At 42.7% G+C, this 20,907-nt stretch overlaps 1 protein-coding gene across 1 annotated transcript in view; it reads right to left on the bottom strand.

Moving 5' to 3' along the window:
- The window catches only part of LOC105011330 (alpha-2-macroglobulin), a 44,240-nt gene extending 24,228 nt beyond the window's left edge, over positions 1-20,012 (bottom strand). Inside the window, exons 1-12 of the mRNA XM_010871279.5 lie at positions 19,847-20,012; positions 19,465-19,654; positions 17,904-18,060; positions 17,027-17,079; positions 14,797-14,814; positions 8,858-9,023; positions 8,666-8,750; positions 8,411-8,522; positions 8,201-8,318; positions 7,760-7,869; positions 5,560-5,721; positions 37-270 (exon numbers count right to left, since the gene is read on the bottom strand). Coding sequence (XP_010869581.3) covers positions 37-270; positions 5,560-5,721; positions 7,760-7,869; positions 8,201-8,318; positions 8,411-8,522; positions 8,666-8,750; positions 8,858-9,023; positions 14,797-14,814; positions 17,027-17,079; positions 17,904-18,060; positions 19,465-19,654; positions 19,847-19,947 — 1,506 coding nt within the window. The 5' untranslated portion in view covers positions 19,948-20,012. The remainder of the gene's footprint in view (positions 1-36; positions 271-5,559; positions 5,722-7,759; positions 7,870-8,200; positions 8,319-8,410; positions 8,523-8,665; positions 8,751-8,857; positions 9,024-14,796; positions 14,815-17,026; positions 17,080-17,903; positions 18,061-19,464; positions 19,655-19,846) is intronic.
- Between the last annotated feature and the right edge of the window lie 895 nt (positions 20,013-20,907).

The following is a 20,907-nucleotide window of genomic DNA, read 5'->3' as shown; positions in this document are numbered from 1 at the left end:
AATCAAGTATTGGAACACAGCGCCTGATCTACTCACCAGGTAGATGACATCAACAGAGCCCACTGGGACGGTCTTGAATTCAAATTTGTAGCGGACGGTGATGGATACATCCTGTCCACATGCCAGTGTTTTGTCTATTCCCTGAATTTCCAGGTAGCTAGACTTTATCCTTTGAGGGGCTGCAGGCCGCATCGCTGAAAGGCTATGCTGTCCTGATACAATATATGGGACCCTGTCTCCTTCATATATCAAGTCTGGTTTGCTGCTTACCTGGGAAGAAAGAAAGGAAGACATTTTTGAAATGCACAAATGTTTATACTGTAGCAGTCAAAAAAGAATAGGACTGTTACGTTCAGATGATTTGGGAATGACATTTTACAAATTCATTTTCCCTATGTCCAAATGGAAAAAAGTTTGTATCTTCCAGGCATATTTTTTGTGGTAATTGATTATATGGTTGCATTAAAGATACCAGAAAAGGAACCAGGCAAGCCTAGATAAAAATTACAGAGCTCTACATGCTTTGTAAGTAGGAAAACCTGCAAAATCGGCAGTATATCAAATACTTGTTCTCCCCACTGTAATCATTCAATAGACTCTCTTGAACATTTCCTACAACACATTCACTGCAACGTATAGAACAGTTAGTTCTGTATAGGACGTATAGAACAGTTAGTTCTGTATAGGACGTATAGAACAGTTAGTTCTGTATAGGACGTATAGAACAGTTAGTTCTGTATAGGACGTATAGAACAGTTAGTTCTGTATAGGACGTATAGAACAGTTAGTTCTCTATAGGACGTATAGAACAGTTAGTTCTGTATAGGACGTATAGAACAGTTAGTTCTGTATAGGACGTATAGAACAGTTAGTTCTGTATAGGACGTATATAACAGTTAGTTCTGTATAGGACGTATAGAACAGTTAGTTCTGTATAGGACTTATAGAACAGTTAGTTCTGTATAGGACGTATAGAACAGTTAGTTCTGTATAGGACGTATAGAACAGTTAGTTCTGTATAGGGCAATATGTATTTCATATCCATTGAGTTAAATTGTGGCCAATGGTATTGGCGGAGTAAAATGCCAGCAACAATTGCAAATACACAGTGCCCCTTGATTTTTTTGCATATAATCACTCTATAGACTCCCCTGAACATTTCCTACAATACATTCACTTAGACATATTGAATAGTTTTTTCTGTATAGGTCAGTATGTACATGTACAGTCTATTATAGTGTTTTGCATTGTGGCATAGACAGGTTTGTCTTACTCTACACACTCTCTTGAACATTTCCTACACTGCTTTCTCTGTGGAATATTCAACAGTTTATGAGCTATCAGTCACTGGCATTGTCTCAATTTTAACACCCACTTTTTATTGAAATTACTCTTAAATATGATCAAATATGAATTGTTGTCAATTATTTGAGAGGTTCTTAAACAATTAATAGACTCAATTTATGTCAGTTTTGAATGAATACATTTTTATTTTGAAAATTTCCTAATTTTCGTGATTCAGAAGTGTTTCTTGAATGTTGCTCACAAGACGCCGATCAACATCTGTAGACGATCTTACCGACGACATACCAAAACCTAACTTTGCGAGGGCATTGTTGTTACAATGGTAACCAACGCAAACTCACCCACTGTAGCTGTCATGTGTACACCCCCGCTTCGGTGTACACAGTAGGCAGATTTTTCTCGCGGTTCAGTTGTTGCTTACCGCGGCCCATGTGCAGGCACCTTAATGGCACTAGCCCTGTTGCCATTGTACCGCATTGTACACATTCATCTATGATTGTAGCCTACCTAATTCCGGTTAGTACGTTAAACAGTGTCCCGCCTTCAGAGAATGACTGACAGGGCGGTAGAACATGAACATCAAATCTCATTGCAGTGTAATTTTCATCAAGTTAGGAAAACAGCGTTAGAGCGTGGAAATTCAATTGCCAAGGATTTTGTTTATCACAAGCTAAATGGCTTTTCATTAACATTTTAATATTGACAGCAAATGTGCATATCAGCACATGAAAATGACATTATTGCGTTTACATTTTCGTATGCCTTCGGAGGAGGAAGTAGAGGCAAACATGCCGGTATCCTATGTAGATCTCAGATGAGGTACTGCAATCCTCCGTTACCGACCATTTCACTCGCAAATTTTCAATCCCCGGACAATTAAATGGACGAACTTCGGAGTCAGGTCAACCTAAGGAGAAGGGGTCTGCATTATGGTTGACTCTCGCTGGGCCTCGGATGTTGCAGTAATTTCAACACACGGTTCACCAGACCTGGAGCTACTAACTGTAAAGGTACGGCCCTTCTACCTTCTGTGGAAATTCAGCTCAGCTATAGCAGTCTACATAGCAGTCTACATACACCCGCAGGCTAATAAAATGCACACACTGGAGGACCTATACCGATTAATAAATGGACTAGAGGACATTCACCCCGAGGCAGCTTTTATTATCATTGGTGACTTCAATAATAAAAATATGTGGAAAGTTTTTCTGAAATACCAACAGCACTTTAACTTTCCTACTTGTTGGGTATCACAAAATACGAAATTGCTACAAACCCATACCCTGCCCTGCTTTTGGTAAGGCGGATCACACATCAGTTTTGCTCCTCCCATCCTATAGACAACTCCTAAAACAGGATAAACAGTTTTTTCAGACAGTTCAACGCTAGAATGAGGGATCAATTACTACTCGACAGGAATGCTTTGAAACAACAGATTGGATGATGATCTGTGATGCAGCCAAGACACAGACTCTGTCTCAGCATATATCCCTAGGCGCATTGATGTTGTCCTACCGAGGGTCAATGTTCAAACATTCCCCAACCAAAAGCCCTGGGTTAATGGTACCCTCTGTGCTATGCTCAGAGCACGGTCCTCTGCCTATAGTTCTAGGGATCAGAGGTGCCAAAAGAGACTACAGGGACAAGTTGGGAGTCTTACTACCACAAGATGCATGTGGTGTGGACTGCGACACATCACAGACAATGAAGGGAGAGACCGCAATGATGCCCAGCCTGCCCCCTCCCTCCCCAACGAGCTCAACTCCTTCTATAAATGGTTCTGGAAGCGTTGCTGGGTCCAGGACAACTGCACTCTGTCCCTAACCACGGCTGACGTGAGGAGAGCTTTTAAAAGAGTGAAACCACGGAAGACACCACGGTATTCCAGGCCATGTCCTTGTGGTGCGCCAACCAGGTTTTCACCTCCATATTCAACCTCTCCTTGTCTCTGCCTGCAGTCCCCTCCTGCTTCAAACAGACCACCAGCCCTGTACCGAAGAAACCTTCCATCACCTGCCTGAATGACTACTGCCCTGTAACACTGACCTCTATCGTCATGAATTTCTTCGAGCTGCTGGTCAGCTCATATCTGCTCCATCATTTCTGACACATTAGACCCCTTTCAATTTCCATACCGCCCCAATAGATCTACAGACGATGCCATCGCCCTGACGACACACACCGCCCTCTCACACCTGGAAAAAGGCAACACATATGTGTTCCTAAGCTCAGGACCCTGGGACTGACACCATCCTTTTCAATTGGATCCCGGACTTACTGACGAGCAGACCCCAGGTGGTGAGAACAGCCAACCTCACCTTCTCTGCACTGACCCTGAGCACCGGAGTCCCTCAGGGCTGCATACTCAGTCCCCTCCCATACACCCTGTTCACGCACAACTGCATAGCCACAAAAAACTCCAAAACCATCCTTATATTTGCGGACAACACAACCATCCAAGGTCTCATCTCCAACAATGATGAGACCACTGACAGAGAGGAGGTGAAGAACCTGGCTACATGGTGCCAGGACAACCACCTCTCTCTCAACGTTTGCATGACCAAGAAGACAACCGTGGAATTCAGGAAGCGGTGGGGGGGGGTCATGCCCCCCTACACATCGGTGGGGGGGGGGTCATGCCCCCATACACATCGGTAGAGTTGAAGTGGAGAGAGCATCCGACTTCAAGTTTCTCGGTGTGTTCATCAAAGATGACCTCACTTGGTCCAGGCAAGCGAACATGGCAGTGAAATTTCCTCAAAAAACTACTATATTCTTCCTGTGGAGACTCAAGAAGTTTGGCTTGTCTGTACAAACTCTCACCAACTTCTACAGGTACACCATTCAGAGCATCCTCTCAGGCTGCATTACCGCCTGATACACAGTGCCTTAGGAAAGCACAGAAGATCATCAAAGACTACAGCCACCCAGGCTATGGTCTGTTCACACTGCTGCTGTCTGATAGACGCTACCGGAGCATCGGTGCCATGCACATCCAGACTCACAGTTTTTTCCCTCACGCCATAAGGCTCCTCAACCAGCAACACTGATCCATGAAGAGACTGATCACACAAGACCATTCCAGATACTCTGATGTCCTTTCAGGTACATTCAATGTACATTAGAATATTATTTTGCATGTACCATTCATAGGCATAATACACTAATTTTGTACCTTTAATATTCAATACATCTACCCATATTGTTCGTTTTCCCCATCTAACTCTTTTTAAAATTGTTGCTAGTTCACATTTATGTATATTATTTCTATACTTTTTCTTTATACACTTCTCAATTCTTACTACGTAGATGTCGTGTTCCATGTCATAAGAATTTTTTTGTGCAGGATGACGCTGTCACAGTGGTGATAGGACACAGGCGCAGAGACTGAATAGTGGACGTAATCCATGTTTAATCAAAAAGAAAGACAAAAACAAAAGCAACAAACAGTGACGTAGGGTATCCAGAAGAAACACAAAACCAAAATTAACCACACTGGGTGTGGCCACACACAGAACATAAATAAGGACCCCAATTGGAGGCAACGACCGACACCTGCCTCCAATTGGGGAGACCAAAAGGATCGGAGGTGGCTAGAGGCACCACCTTCCGTCCTGTCCTGACTATGGCCCTAGCCCAGTGCAGAGATGGCTAGGGGAATAGCCAGGACGTGACAGATGCTGTGTTATTCAGTGCATTTGATAATTAGATTTGATGCATTTGATGATTTTGAACTTGTTTAATATACTGCACTCTTTACTTCAATACTGTATTTGTACTTTACTGTACTGTGTTACTGTGATTGTTGTCAAAACATGCAAAAAATGCAAAAGATGTCTGTGATTGATTCAGATTTTGTCTGGCCTACGTTTGGGCCATATACTGTAATGGCCAATCCAAAAAGGATTTGTGGAGTCAATGTCAATCGCATTTTGAATTGAAATAATTCCGAACCAATCATATTTGAATTAATCCTTGACAAAAGGTATATGCTGGCCCAGACATGAGCAAAATTACAAATCTAAATTATATCAGTGTCAGAAGGTTCTAACTCTGGTGCTAATATTTGGTATATTCATTGACTTTTGCTTCCGTTACAAAATGCTTTGTTAATGTTTGAGAGTGTATATAGGAATACACATATGGTAAATCCCACTCTATCCTTGTCTATATATTGTATACAACCTAACAAGACTAAGTTCTCATTTTGTCATTTTGCTGAAATATGTAAACAGTGGCAGATATCACACTTACCCTGAGATGAAGATACTCTTGAGGCATTTCAGTTGTGTTGAGGGAGAAACTGGCGATACCATGAATGTCTGTGGTTAGGTTCGGTAGATGTTCTGATGACCACTTAAGCAGATAAACTGACATGTTGGATATAGGCGTGTCATTGAAGTGAACAGCTTTAATCTGAAGAAAAGCAGGGAGATGGATTATGTAGTATTATTCACTGCTACCACCAGATATATTACAGTGAGGGAAAAGATTATTTGATCCCCTGCTGATTTCGTATGTTTGCCCACTGACAAAGAAATGATCAGTCTATAATGGTATGTTTATTTGAACATTGAGATTCAGAATAACAACAACAAAACTTGTATGAATTGATTTGCATTTTAATGAGTGAAATAGGTATTCGACCCCTCTGCACAACATGACTTAGTACTTGGTGGCAAAACCCTTATTGGCAATCACAGAGGTCAGACGTTTCTTGTAGTTGGCCACCAGGTTTGCACACATCTCAGGAGGGATTTTGTCCCACTCCTCTTTGCAGATCTTCTCCAAGTCATTAAGGTTTTGAGGCCGACAATTGGCAACTCGAACCTTCAGCTCCCTCCACATATTTTCTATGGGATTAAGGTCAGGAGACTGGCTAGGCCACTCCAGGACCTTAATGTGCTTCTTCTTGAGCCACTGCTTTGTTGCCTTGGCCGTGTGTTTTGGGTCATTGTCATGTTGGAATACTCATCCACAACCCTTTTTCAATATCTTGGCTAAGGAAAGGAGGTTCGCACCCAAGATTTGACGGTACATGGCCCTGTCCATCGTCCCTTTGATGCAGTGAAGTTGTCCAGTCCCCTTAGCAGAAAAACACCCCCAAAGCATAATGTTTCCACCTCCATGTTTGACGGTGGGGATGGTGTTCTTGGGGTCATAGGCAGCATTCCTCCACCAAACAGTTGAGTTGTGGCCAAAGCGCTCTATTTTTGTGTCATCTGACCACAACATTTCACCCATTTCTCCCCTGAATCATTCAGATGTTCATTGGCAAACTTCAGACGAGCCTGTACATGTGCTTTCTTGAGCAGGGGGACCTTGCGGGCGCTGCAGGATTTCAGTCCTTCACGGCCTAGTGTGTTACCAAACGTTTTCTTGGTGACAATGTTAACAGCTGCCTTGAGATCATTGATAAGATCCTCCCGTGTAGTTCTGGGCTGATTCCTCATCATTCTCATGATCATTGCAACTCCACAAGGTGAGATCATGCATGGAACCCCAGATGAGGGAGATTGACAATTATTTTGTGTTTCTTCCATTTGCGAATAATCGCACCAACTGTTGTCACCTTCTCACCAAGCTGCTTGGCGATGGTCATATAGCCCATTCCAGCCTTATGTAGGTCTACAATCTTGTCCCTGACATCCTTGGATAGCTCTTTGTTCTTGGCCATGGTGGAGAGTTTGGAATCTGATTGATTGCTTCTGTGGACAGGTGTCTTTTATACAGGCTGAGATTAGGAGCACTCCCTTTAAGAGTGCAGAGGGGTCGAATACTTATTTCACTCATTAAAATGCAAATCAATTTATAACATTTTTGACATGCATGTTTCTGGATTTTTTGGTTGTTATTCTGTCTCTCACTGTTCAAATAAACCTACCATTAAAATGATAGACTGATAATTTCTTTGTCAGTGGACAAACATACAAAATCAGCAGGGGATCAAATAATTTCTTCCCTCCCTGTAAGCAGAAATTTCAAAGAACCAATGTTGTCTACAATACAACAATAACCGTCGTATCTACAGTACAAACAAATCAAGTGTGTACTAGCACATTCATAGATGATAACTCTATCTCCTATCGATGATAGGAAAATTAACAAAAATCCATTCCGTGGTTTTGAAAACAGGGATTTCTAAAAAGGAAATTGTAATAAAGAATGAAAGCATGTTAAGTTAACCTATATAGTGTTAGAGGGTTAATAATGTATCTATATAGCTACAAATCTGTGTTACTGGCTGGTGAATGAAGGACAGAGAGTACTGGTATCATTAGATATGTTCTGAACATCTCTGTGTTAGCTAACTGGGAATGGACTGCAGTTAAACGAGGTACACAGTTCTCACACCATGTATTGAAAACCGTGATAGAAGCAGTGGTTATTGTAAATTAGCATCTGAATTGTAGTAGGATTTAGGTTGAATTCCCATTGATGTAGTTTGACATACCTTGCCTTCAACAATTGACCCAGGTTTAAATGTTCTGGGTGTGTCGAGAAATGAGAGCCTTCCTATGCTGTAGAAAAGTTGGATGTGCATTTTTTCATCTCTTGTAATACCTGTATAAGGGGAACAGATTGTCAGGTTGCACATAGATTTCGAAAAATCTAGACAATTTTTTAACACCCCTGGCTATTCAGTTGTCCTGGTTGAAAGATTCACAGATTTCCAGGTTATTCCCAATAACTTCAGGGATCTTCCAATCAGGAAAACCCAGGGAATTTTGGGAGAGTTGCTGGAACATTTCAACTCTAGTTGCATTTAAGAACAAACACTGCAATAATAGAATTGATCCTACTAGCGTTTTTCAGTATTTATACATTTTTATTGATGAACAATATATGACAATAGTAATCACAGTTCTGTTATCTGATGTGATGATTAACTTGCCTGTTCCCTGCTCCACTACTTTTGTATTAAATACAAATACATCAGAGAACATTTTCTTGCTTTCGTCCAAGAAAGTTGACAGGTTAAAGACATGAGAGACACATCCAGTTTGGTCCATCTGGAGAATGCAAACAAATTGATATTTGTATTATATAAAAAAAAGGTAATTATTTCCAAAACCATACTTGTGTGTGGGCAAAGCATACGGACCTCTACTGTTTCTTTGTGACAATGTTTCTGAGAAATTTCTGAGAATAAGCCGCCCATGGGCCGACACAACTCTACCTCAGCTTTACCCATGACAGGCTGGCCATCCGTGTACCTGACAAAAATATAATACATAACAATATATACATTTAGGTTATACTCATTGAATACAAATGTTTTCTGGGCCAGATGTACATGTACTGTAAATGTCAACATTTAAGTGTTTCAGAGAATAAGTGAGTCAAACAGAAGACTCACTTTGCACACACTTTCACTTTATACTCCTCTTGACCAGCACTGATCCAATTGCCAAGGTAACATTCAATCTGAATCTTCGGCAAAACTGAAGTTTAAAACAAGCCATCACATTCGATGTTTTAGTATATTTATTCCAATGCCAGAACTGTTAACATAATGCCTATATGAAATGTGAGAGGTCCACAAACCTACCGTACTGTTGTACCTGAAAATTACGGTAATGTCTTTCCCCATCAATCCAAAAAGTTATGGTATATTTTCCCTCAGGTGCTTCAGAGTTCAAGGGGTGAGAAAGCTGTAGAATGTTGCCTCTGGATGTGGTGTTTAACCACTGTCCAATCCTGTTACCATTTACATCCTGTGAAGGAATAAAACCGCCAAACTCAAAAATTATTAACTTTTTACTAGATTTGAAATATTTTATATGGTAAATATTAAAAAGTCATAAAAATGTACTGTACAGATTGTGTAACTGAAAGATACCATAACAATTTACAACGATCAGCCATATCATTATGACCACTGACAGGTGAAGTGAATAACACTGACAGTCCCGTTACCAAAGCACCTGTCAGTGGGTGGGATATATTAGGCAGCAAGTGAACATTATGTCCTCAAAGTTGATAAGTTAGAAGCAGGAAAAATGAGCAAGCGTTAGGATCTGAGAGACTTTGACAAGGGCCAAATTGTGATGGCTAAACGTCTGGGTCAGAGCATCTCCAAAACTGCAGCTCTTGTATGGTGTTCCCGGTCTACAGTAGTCCATACCAACGACAGGGTCATGGGCAGCCAAGGCTTATTGATGCACGTGGGGAGCAAAGGCTAGCCCGTGTGTGGTCCAATTCAAAAGACGAGCTACTGTAGCTCAAATTGCTGAAAAAGTTAATGCTGGTACTGATAGAAAGGTGTCAGAACACACAGTGCATTGCAGTTTGTTGCGTATGTGGCTTCGTAGCCGCAGAACAGTCAGGATGCCCAGGCTGAACCCTGTCCACTGCTGAAAGCACCTACAATGGGCATGTGAGCATCAGAACTGGACCAAAGAGCAGAGATGGGGACAAGTCACACATGGTCAAGCCTAAGCAAGTCTCAAGTCTTAACCATCAAGTCTCGAGTCAAGTCTCATGTCACAGTTCAGATAAATCAAGCAAGTCAAGTCAAGGGTTCACCCTAAGCAAGTCAAGTCGAGTCCTTATAAGTTTCAAGTCAAGTCACAGTACTAAAGAGATGAACACACACACACACACTGTCCTCTGTTTCTGACGTGCGCTCGGTGCGAAGCTCGATTTCAAAATCAAATATTTTTCTCCTCCGCGGTACAATTTTTTGGGGGGACGAAGCGGAGGGATCTTGAATCAGACTGAAGGGATTGTATTCGCTATAACAATCGCCTCGCTATACCTTATCACATGGCTACCTACAAAATAAATCTATAATTTGACACAAAATATTCATTTCAAAAGGAATTTATTGATTTAAAAACGATTGTATTGCTTCCTCTAAAGAAAATAGTCCGTTCCATCTCTGGTTAGAATCCTGCTGCGTCTATAGCAACGCGCTGTTTTTCATGGCAACGGTCTGTTATCAAGAAATAACACGCATTCTGCACTGGAATTCAGCCAATCCATGTAATAAGGGCTAATAACAACAACCTTATAAACTAATTATTGTGACTGAAAAACTGCCTAATATGTAATTACGCTGTAATCATTCTTGTCTGTATGAGTAAAAAAAAAAAACTATTCGAAATGTTTAGGTGCTAATAATCACATCGGCGCCTCCATGTTAGCCTTTCATGCAGTAAAGTTAACTGTTATGGTGTAAGCACAATGCTTTTTAGTTTCCACGCGCAGTCCACAAACACTTGAAAATGCGCCCATTTAATACAGACATTATAGCCCACGTGTAATAATATACATGCCCGCTCATTTTAAGATGCCCATCAACATTAAAATTCAGGCTATGCCACTGTTATAGTAAAATTCCCTTACATCTATTTACAAGACATATTCAGTAATGATAATGGTCACATTTCTCACAAGAAAAAAACAAACATAATATGCAACCAAGGCCAAATGATGACAAACAAAAGATTAATTGACGTTGTTGCATATTTTGCATCTGGCAAATATTTTTTTATTCACACAGCCCAGTTCAAAGTCCTTGTATCCAAACGATACTATTTGTGGAGCTCGACTAACGTTACTGTCTGCCATGTTTGGCGCGTTTTGAATTGTGCAGCGTTAAAGGCACATACGCTGATTAGTGGTGCTGATGTCACAACATATACCATACCATACCATCTTCTTCCGCTTATCCGGGGCCGGGTCGCGGGGGCAGCAGTCTAAGCAGGGATGCCCAGACTTCCCTCTCCCCAGACACTCCCTCTAGCTCTTCCGGGGCGACACCGAGGCGTTCCCAGGCCAGCCGGGAGACATAGTCCCTCCAGCGTGTCCTAGGTCTTCCCCGGGGTCTCCTCCCGGTGGGACGGGACCGGAACACCTTCCCAGGAAGGCGTTCCGGAGGCATCCGAAAAAGATGCCCGAGCCACCTCAGCTGACCCCTCTCGATGTGGAGGAGCAGCGGCTCTACTCTGAGCTCCTCCCGGGTGACCGAGCTTCTCACCCTATCTCTAAGGGATCGCCCGGCCACCCTGCGGAGAAAGCTCATTTTGGCCGCCTGTATCCGGGATCTTGTCCTTTCGGTCATGACCCAAAGCTCATGACCATAGGTGAGAGTAGGAACGTAGATTGACTGGTAAATCGAGAGCTTCGCCTTGCGGCTCAGCTCTTTCTTCACCACGACAGACCGATACATCGACTGCATTACTGCAGAAGCTGCACCGATCCGTCTGTCAATCTCCCGTTCCATCCTTCCCTCACTCGTGAACAAGACCCCTAGATACTTAAACTCCTCCACTTGAGGCAGGCACTCTCCACCAACCTGAAGTGGGCAAGCCACCCTTTTCCGACTGAGGACCATGGCCTCGGATTTGGAGGTACTGATTTTCATCCCCACCGCTTCACACTCGGCTGCAAACCGTCCCAGCGCATGCTGAAGGTCCTGGTTAGAAGGGGCCAACACGACAACATCATCTGCAAAGAGCAGAGACGAAATTGTGTGGTCCCCAAACCTGACACCCTCCGGCCCCTGGCTGCGCCTAGAAATTCTGTCCATAAAAATTACGAACAGAACCGGTGACAAAGGGCAGCCCTGCCGGAGTCCAACATGCACTGGGAACAAGTCTGACTTACTGCCGGCAATGCGGACCAAGCTCCTGCTTCGGTTGTACAGGGACCTGACAGCCCTTAGCAAAGGACCCAGGACCCCATATTCCCCGAAGCACCCTCCACAAGATGCCGCGAGGGACACAGTCGAATGCCTTCTCCAAATCCACAAAACACATGTGGATTGGTTGGGCAAACTCCCATGAACCCTCCAACACCCCGTAGAGGGTATAGAGCTGGTCCAGTGTTCCACGGCCCGGACGAAAACCACACTGTTCCTCCTGAATCCGAGGTTCTACTATCGGCCGTATTCTCCTCTCCAGAACCCTGGCATAGACTTTCCCGGGGAGGCTGAGAAGTGTGATCCCCCTATAGTTGGAACACACCCTCCGGTCCCCCTTTTTAAAAAGAGGGACCACCACCCCGGTCTGCCATCCCAGAGGCACTGTCCCCGACCGCCACGTGATGTTGCACAGGCGTGTCAACCAAGACAGCCCCACAACATCCAGAGACTTGAGGTACTCAGGGCGGATCTCATCCACCCCCGGTGCCTTGCCACCGAGGAGTTCCTTGACCACCTCAGTGACTTCAGCCCGGGTGATGGACGAGTCCACCTCTGAGCCCTCATCCTCTGCTTCCTCAATGGAAGACGTGACAGCGGGATTGAGGAGATCCTCGAAGTATTCCTTCCACCGCCCGACGAAATCCTCAGTTGAGGTCAACAGCTGCCCACCTCTACTGTAAACAGCGTTGGTAGGGCACTGTTTCCCTCTCATGAGGTGCCGGATGGTTTGCCAGAATCTCTTCGAGGCCAGCCGATAGTCCTTCTCCATGGCCTCACCGAACTCCTCCCAGGCCCGAGTTTTTGCCTCCACAACCACCCGGGCTGCAGCCCGCTTGGCCTGTCGGTACCCGTCAGCTGCGTCAGGAGTCCCACAAGCCAACCAGGCCTGATAGGACTCCTTCTTCAGCTTGACGGCATCCCTTACTTCCGGTGTCCACCACCGGGTTTGGGGATTGTCGCCTCGACAGTGTGACTAGCACTGTGACTAGCACAGAAGTCCAATAACTGAACACCGCTCGGGTTCAGATCAGGGGGGCCGTTCCTCCCAATCACGCCCCTCCAGGTGTCACTGTCGTTGCCCACGTGGGCGTTGAAGTCCCCCAGTAGAACAATAGAGTCCCCAGTCGGAGCACTTTCCAGCACCCCTCCCAGAGACTCCAAGAAGGTCGGGTACTCTGCACTGCCGTTCGGCCCGTAGGCACAAACAACAGTGAGAGACCTATCCCCGACCCGTAGGCGCAGGGAAACGACCCTCTCGTTCACCGGGGTAAACTCCAACACATGGCGGCAGAGCTGGGGAGCTATAAGCAAACCCACACCAGCCCGCCGCCTCTCACCATGGGCAACTCCAGAGTGGTGAAGAGTCCATCCTCTCTCAAGGAGTGTGGTTCCAGAGCCCAAGCCGTGCGTAGAGGTGATCCCGACTACCTCTAATCGGAACCTCTCAACCTCACGCACTAACTCAGGCTCCTTCCCCGCCAGCGAGGTGACATTCCACGTCCCTAGAGCTAGTTTATGTGTCCAGAGATCGGGTTGTCTAGGCCCCTGCCTTCGACTGCCGCCCGATCCTCTTCGCACCGGCCCTTTATGGTCCCTCCTGTGGGTGGTGAGCCCACGGGAGGGCGGCCCCACGTCGCCCGTTCGGGCTGAGCCTGGCCGGGCCCCATGGGGAAAGGCCCGGCCACCAGGCACTCGCATACAAGCCCCAACCCCGGGCCTGGCTCCAGGGTGGGGCCCCGGCTGCGCCATACCGGGCGACGTCACGGTACTCAATATTTTTTTTCATCATTAAGGCGGGTTTGAACCGCTCTTAGTCTGACCCGTCGCCTAAGACCTGTTTGCCTTGGGAGACCCTACCAGGGGCATATAGCCCCAGACAACATAGCTCCTAGGGTCACTCGGGTACTCAAACCCCTCCACCACGTTAAGGTGGCAGTCGTTGGAGGGGGTCACAACATATAAAATAATTTTATTGCTGTTTGTATATTATAAGTTCAAGTCATTGTCGAGTCTTCCACTTCAAGTCAAGTCTCAAGTAACTTGTTCTCAAGTCAAAGTCAAGTCATTTTCTTACTTTAATCAAGCAAGTTACAAGTCCTGAAAATTGGAGTCAGACTCGAGTCAAGTCATGTGCCACCTCTGCCAAAGAGCAATGGAAAAATGTGGCCTGGTCTGATGAATCATGTTCTCTTTTACATTACGCATGTGCATCGCTTACCTGGAGAACACATGGCACCAGGATGCACTATGGGAAGAAGGCAAGCTGGCAGAGGCAGTGTGATGCTTTGGGCAATGTTCTGCTGGGAAACCCTGGGTCCTGCCATTCATGTGGATGTTAATTTGACACGTACCACCTACCTGAGCATTGTTGCAGACCATGTGCACCCTTTTATGACAACAGTATTCACTTGTGGGATTGGCCTCTTTCAGCAGGATAATGCGCCCTGCCACAAAGCAAAAATGGTTCAGGAATGATTTCAGGAAAACAACTAGTTCGAGGTGTTGACTTGGCCTCCAAATTCCCCAGCTCTCAATTTAATCCAGCATCGGTGGGATGTGCTGGACAAACAAGTCCGATCCATAGAGGCCCCACCTCGCAACATACAGGACTTCAAGGATCTGCTGCTAACGTCTTGGTGCCAGATACCACAACACACCTTCAGAGGTCTAGGAGAGTACATGTCTTGACGGCTCAGGGCTGTTTTGGCGGCAAAAGAGGGACTTACACAATACTAGGCAGGTGGTCGTAATGTTATGGCTGATCGGTAAATATTCACATCAATGTTAAATATTTCACATAACTCAATGATATTCATTATAAAGTGTTTTTATTACTGTACCTCAAGCTCCACTGAGTACTGTGAAGGATAAAATACAGAACAATGATAAAAATGTTTATGATAACCTTAAAATGCTAATAATATGTAGAAAAGCTGTGCCCTAGTCATCTGGGACTCAGTGCTTGCCCAGTTATAGTTGTAACATAGATATATTTACAAATTCCAGTATTAAAGAACATGGATTAAAAATAGCTTCTGAAGTTTCTTAGTGTAACAGGGAAAGACACAGGAAATGGAAACAGAGGGTCACAGTGCAAGGAGAGGAGGTCTGAATCTAAACCTAAAGTTAAACCCCCTTTTTGTGGAGGCGACGTTGACTCTGGGGCAGCCTACTAGTAGGGATTAGATAGAGACAAAGAACTGTCCCCCCACCACAGGCCTGGGTGCAACTGTGCCTCCTGCATCCCCGACAGTTACGCGCATGGTGGAGATCGGGTTTCAAGGTTTATTTGTCGAACGCACCGAACAGCACAGTGTCATACTGCACAATGAAATTCTTGTGACATGGCACCCGACAAACTACATAGTGAGAGTTAGCAAGAAAATATAGCAAAATATAGCCAGCTAGAAAATAATAAAATAAAGCAACAATATACAGAACAGCTACAGTACACTAGTAAACAGTAACAGTACACTAGAAAAACAGTAACAGTACACTAGAAAAACAGTAACAGTACACTAGAAAAACAGTAACAGTACACTAGTGAAGTAGTGCTGCTAGCTTTACCCTCTATTTTCCCCCATGAATTGACAGTCTGTGTGGATCTTCATACCCTAGTCAGTAATTCTCAAAAGCCATGTTCCACTTCAATTTTTTTTGTCATGAGGCAATATTGTTAACGATCAGGTCTGTACATTGTATTTTAAATGCCTGTTCCGATATTGTTCATAATTCTATTGCTGTATTTTTTTATTTTATCTATATTTTTTTTCCAATTATTCATCAGTGCTTTTGCTTAAAGAAAAGCATTACTTGCTTTAAACTAAGATTCACAATCTTTAGAAGGAAAACACATTGACTTACATTTTAATGATGGCTTTTATTTTGTAAAAGAAAGTCTGACAGCATAATATCCTGCTGCTAGCAGAACAGTAATGGAACAGTTCATGTCCATAACCGAACCATCGGCTTTGCATGCTGCAGAATCTATTCTGATTAGAAGAACATGCACTGTGCAGTAAGAAAAATATTCTGCCAACCAGATTTCTTGTGAATTTCACCTCTTGCCTTCACAGAAAAACTTACAGGCCTAGATTGTTCCATAACAAAACATTTTGTCAAAGGTTTTTTTTTATAATACATTACAATTGTAACGAGAGCATTGTTGATGGTGAAATACATTTGTACAAAACTGAAATGTATTTATACATTTTCAAATACATTTTGGAATAAAAGCTGAAATGTATTTTGAATAAAGTTAAATGTATTTATAAATTTTTAAATAAATGTCAGAATATAAGGTGAAATTACATTTTGATAACTGAAATGTATTTTGAATTAAGTTAAATGTATTCGACTTTTATTCATCATATATTCTACATACATTTTGCATTGCTAAAATATATTTATTTTCCATATGGGTAATCTTCTAAACAATTCCTGTCTGAGTTGTTCAGTGCAACTCTTTCTTGCTGTGTTGTTGGGTGCATTTGACTAAAAAACCTTGAAACTTGAAAAAAACTTGTCGCCTTTCATTGTTCTCAGAAATGTGTTGATAACTAAATTACATTTTATATTGTTCGGCTAATATTATCGTAGATATACTGTGCTCTGTTTTTATCAGCCACCCAACCAACCAAAAAGAAAATATAACTAGCGCTTCATCGGTCACTAATCTGGATATGCGCGCCCACTTTGCTCGCATAATGATCACACACAACAACTTTTTGGCAGACTCGGAATGAAATGGGTTCTTTAGCTGTCTCCATCAGAGAACACTTTGGAATACCCTACTTTTCACATAGAAGCCTTTCCTACCATACAAAAGCCAACACAGCGTCGCCAAGGCATTTAAACACCTCCTCGCTATTAATCAGAAAGCTATATCCTCTAGGAGTCTTTCAGAACTAGCAGCTCTCTGCAAATTATTTTATGGTCATCGGATCATAAAATGTATTTCAATCCATTACGCAATAGTGCTATTGTGGTTTTTGTTCAAATAAAACTGTTATGCCATACTGGTAAAAAAAAAAAGCATTAGTTGAATTATTGCATAATGTCAACACTTACCAACTCATTCAAAGGTGTAAAATTTATATCCAAGGAGATGATTCTAAAATGCACTGAGGAAAAAAACAAGAAAGCAAAGAAACAGTACAATTTAATTTTATAATTGATATTTGGAGTTGGTTCTAAAAAAAATTTTTTTTGGACATTTTCACTTAGGGGTGTACTCACTTTTGTTGCCAGCAGTTTAGACATTAATGGCTGTGTGTTATTTTGAGGGAACAGCTAATTTACACTGTAATACAAGCTGTTTTACATTGCAGCAAAGTGTCATTTCCTCAGTGTTGTCACATGAAAAGATATACTCAAATATTTGAAAAAGTTGTGAGGGGTGTACCCACTTTTGTGAGATACTGTGTATGTATGTGTGTCTATGGGGTAGAGAGGGGGCAGAAAATAATTTGAGTTGCAGTCAAAAAATATGACTGCAAATGTCAAATGAAAGGGGTATGGAAGTTCTGAGATAACGTCTTACAAAGGGAGTGAGAGACATTTTTGAAATAAAAATGATGATAATTAATAAATATAATATTGTTCTATGCAAATAGTTCAATAGATAAAAATCAATAGATATTTCATTTTAGAAATATTTAGCTGACACTGTTATCCACAACAACTTACAGTAATGAGCAGAAGTATTTTCATTCTGGACCTACATGTCACATCATATGATGGGGGTCCCTGGATTGACAAATGGCTTGGGTGGGGGGCCTGGATTGACAAATGGCTTGGGTGGGGGGCCTGGACTGACAAATGGCTTGGGTGGGGGTCCCTTGACCAGAATCAGTATATCATTACATATAGTATTTTCTTATGCTAAACGTGGTCACATCGTACACTATATCACATTTACAAATATAGTGGCTCTGACTAAAATTACCTATTTGTCCTGGGTGGTATACTGGTTTGTCCATTTCAACAAATGTCATCTTTCTGAATGGTAAAATCGTGATCTTTCGCTCCTCTGATGATAGAAATGTTTCACCACGAACCTCCACCTTAAACTTCACTACCTTCTTTTCCTGCACCTGAGGGGCCTGTTTGGAAAACAACATGGCTCAACACTGGTGAGCTAATTAATAGACAGTAACAACGAAAACCAGATAGAAATTTAGCCTGAACCCCATAAACACAGTTAGGTCCAGAAATTATTGGACACTGACACAAGTTTAGTTATTTTGTCTGTTTACTGAAATATATTCAAGTTACAGTTAAATAATGAACATGGGCTTAAATTGCAGTCCCTCAGCTTTAGATAGAGGGTATTCACATCCAAATTGGAGGAAGCGTTTAGGAATTACAGCTCTTTAATATGTAGCCCCCTCTTTTTCAAGGCAATTGATTCTGAAGCTGTTTCATGGACCGGTGTGGGCTATTAATTCATTATTTCTTCATTAATTAAGCAAGTAAAAGGTCTGGAGTTGATTCCAGGTGTGGCATTCGCATTTGGAAGCTGTTGCTATGAACCCACAACATGCGGTCGAAGGAGCTCTCAATGCAAGGAACATTAGGAGTGGCCAAATCAACAGTTTGGTACATTCTGAGAAAAAAAAGAACACACTGGTGAGCTCTGCAACACAAAAAGGCCTGGACGCCCACAGAAGACAACAGTGGTGGATGGTCCTAGGATCCTTTCCATGGTAAAGAAAAAACTGCCAATTGAAGAACACTCTCCAGGAGGTAGGCATATCATTATCCAAGTCTTCACGAAAGCAAATACAGAGGGTTCACCACAATTCTGAAGTGTATAGGGATATATTATCTGCTCAGATTCAGCCAAATTCAGCAAAGTTGATTGGACAGCGCTTCATTGTACAGATGGATAATGACCCAAAACGAAATCAAAAGCGAAAGCAACCCAGGAGTTTTTTAAGAAGTGGAATATTCTGCAAGTCAATCACCTGATCTCAACCCATTCGAGCATGCCTTTCACTTGCTGAAGACAACTTAAGGCAGATAGACCCATGAACAAACAGCAACTGAAAACAGCTACAGTAAAGCAAAGCATCACAAAGGAGCAAACCCAGCGTTTGGTGATGTCCCTGCATTCCAGACTTCATGCAGTCATTGCCTGCAAGTATTTTTTTTTAAATATTCATGATTGTGTTCATTTGTCCAATTACATTTGAGCCCCTAAAATAAGGGGACTGTGTATGAAAATGGTTGCAATTACTAAAATTTCATACAATATTTTTGTTCAACGCCATGAATTGAAACTGAAAGTCTGCACTTCAGTTGCATCTCAGTTGTTTCATTTCAAATCCATTGTGGTGGCATACAAAGCCAAAAGTATGAAAATTGTGTCAGTCCCCAAATATTTCTGGATTATCTGTATATGATTCACTGGGTGCCATTTAACAGGAAATGAGACTGAGAAATGCATTTTTTTCTGAATTCCATTGCTTGTTGATCTGACTGGGGCTTGAGAGTATTGGACTGACCTGAAACTGGAACCCAAGGTGAAAATCTTGGTCAGAACTCTTCTGAAAGAGGATTGTGCTCTGTCCATCATCAATCAGCGATATGGTCATATGCAGGGTCTCCTGCATAAGGGTGGGGTGCAAAAGACTGGCAACAACCTTGGTTTTCAAACCTGCCTTCATGTTTTCAGGGATAGTTACTAGGTAGCACCTACAAAGCAAAAATACACAAACACACACCCACTAAAGTTAGGGGAAAAAAGTCTAGCTCAAGTTTGCTCTTCTCGAAAGAGATTGCACCAGCACAATAATAAAACATTGGCAGCATTCTTAGAACCAAAGGAGACATATTCCCATATTTAAATCACTGTTATGTTGATGATCAAATTCTAGGTAAACTTACGGCCTTGGCTTTTCTTGCATATCTTGACACACACAAAGCCAGTGAAAATAGGCAAAAAACATCCATCTCCAAACCTGAAACCCAGAGGGAAACATCACCATATTAGATAATTATATAGTAATAACACTAGTCAGACTTTGTTGAAATGCTCTGACTCTCCCCACACCAACTACAAGGACATAGCAGAAGTATTTTATTTATCCAGCCAATGAGCCAACATGTCAGTACCCTCTCCCACCTGATTAGCCAATCCTTCTAACTTTTAGGAGGGAGTGTTTTTCAGGGGGAGGGGGGGGGTAGAAGAGTGGGTGTCATTTGTGTAAAATGACAAAATAAATAAATCTTTCTTCTTTTTGCTTTTGCACTGTAGCTTGGTAAAACATATTTTCAGAGTAGCTTCCCGAACTCTGTGTATGTCTTAAATTTTGTTCCATGGCACTGCACCACCATTTTTTGGTGGCTCCTGTGTGGCATCGTGGACTAAGTCAATGCCCTGCAGTGCAGCTGTGTCATCTCAGCCTGTGGTTCAAATCCCCATGTGACACAAAGCGTGGGCAGGGGTCCTGTAGAGGGAGCTGCAAATTGGCTTGCGTTCTCCTCTTAGTGTGATCCAAATGCATTATGGTTGTGTGGGCAGTGTTCTAAGAAATAGAAAAGCTTGTTGTAATGTGTATCAGAGTAACTTATAGATGAATAATAAAAAAAAGAGCTGTCAACAGAACATTGTACTGTGCATCAGTCAATACAGAATTCCTGTAACAGTATCTAAAGTGACTGAAGGTTTGTTTGCCTACTCTCCACATCATTCTGGTGGGTGGGTAACAAACCACAAGAATAATATAAAGCAGACCGAGGTACAACTTGTACTAGTGACGATAAAAGGCCACTCTACAGTAAAATGGTCAGATTTGCCAAAGGGTGTCTCATGTGAGTGTGCAACCGGCATGCTCCCTGCAGGAATGTCCATCAGAGCAGTTGCCAGATAATTCAATGTTTGCTACTCTACGTAAGACCCCTTTTAGTTGTTTAGATGATTTTGTCAGTATGTACAACGGGGCGTA

This window comes from Esox lucius, chromosome 1, assembly GCF_011004845.1.
Source record: "Esox lucius isolate fEsoLuc1 chromosome 1, fEsoLuc1.pri, whole genome shotgun sequence".
Taxonomy (NCBI): Eukaryota; Metazoa; Chordata; class Actinopteri; order Esociformes; family Esocidae; genus Esox; species Esox lucius.
The sequence above is the reverse complement of the archived record's forward strand: the minus strand, read 5'-3'. Positions and strand labels throughout refer to the sequence as shown.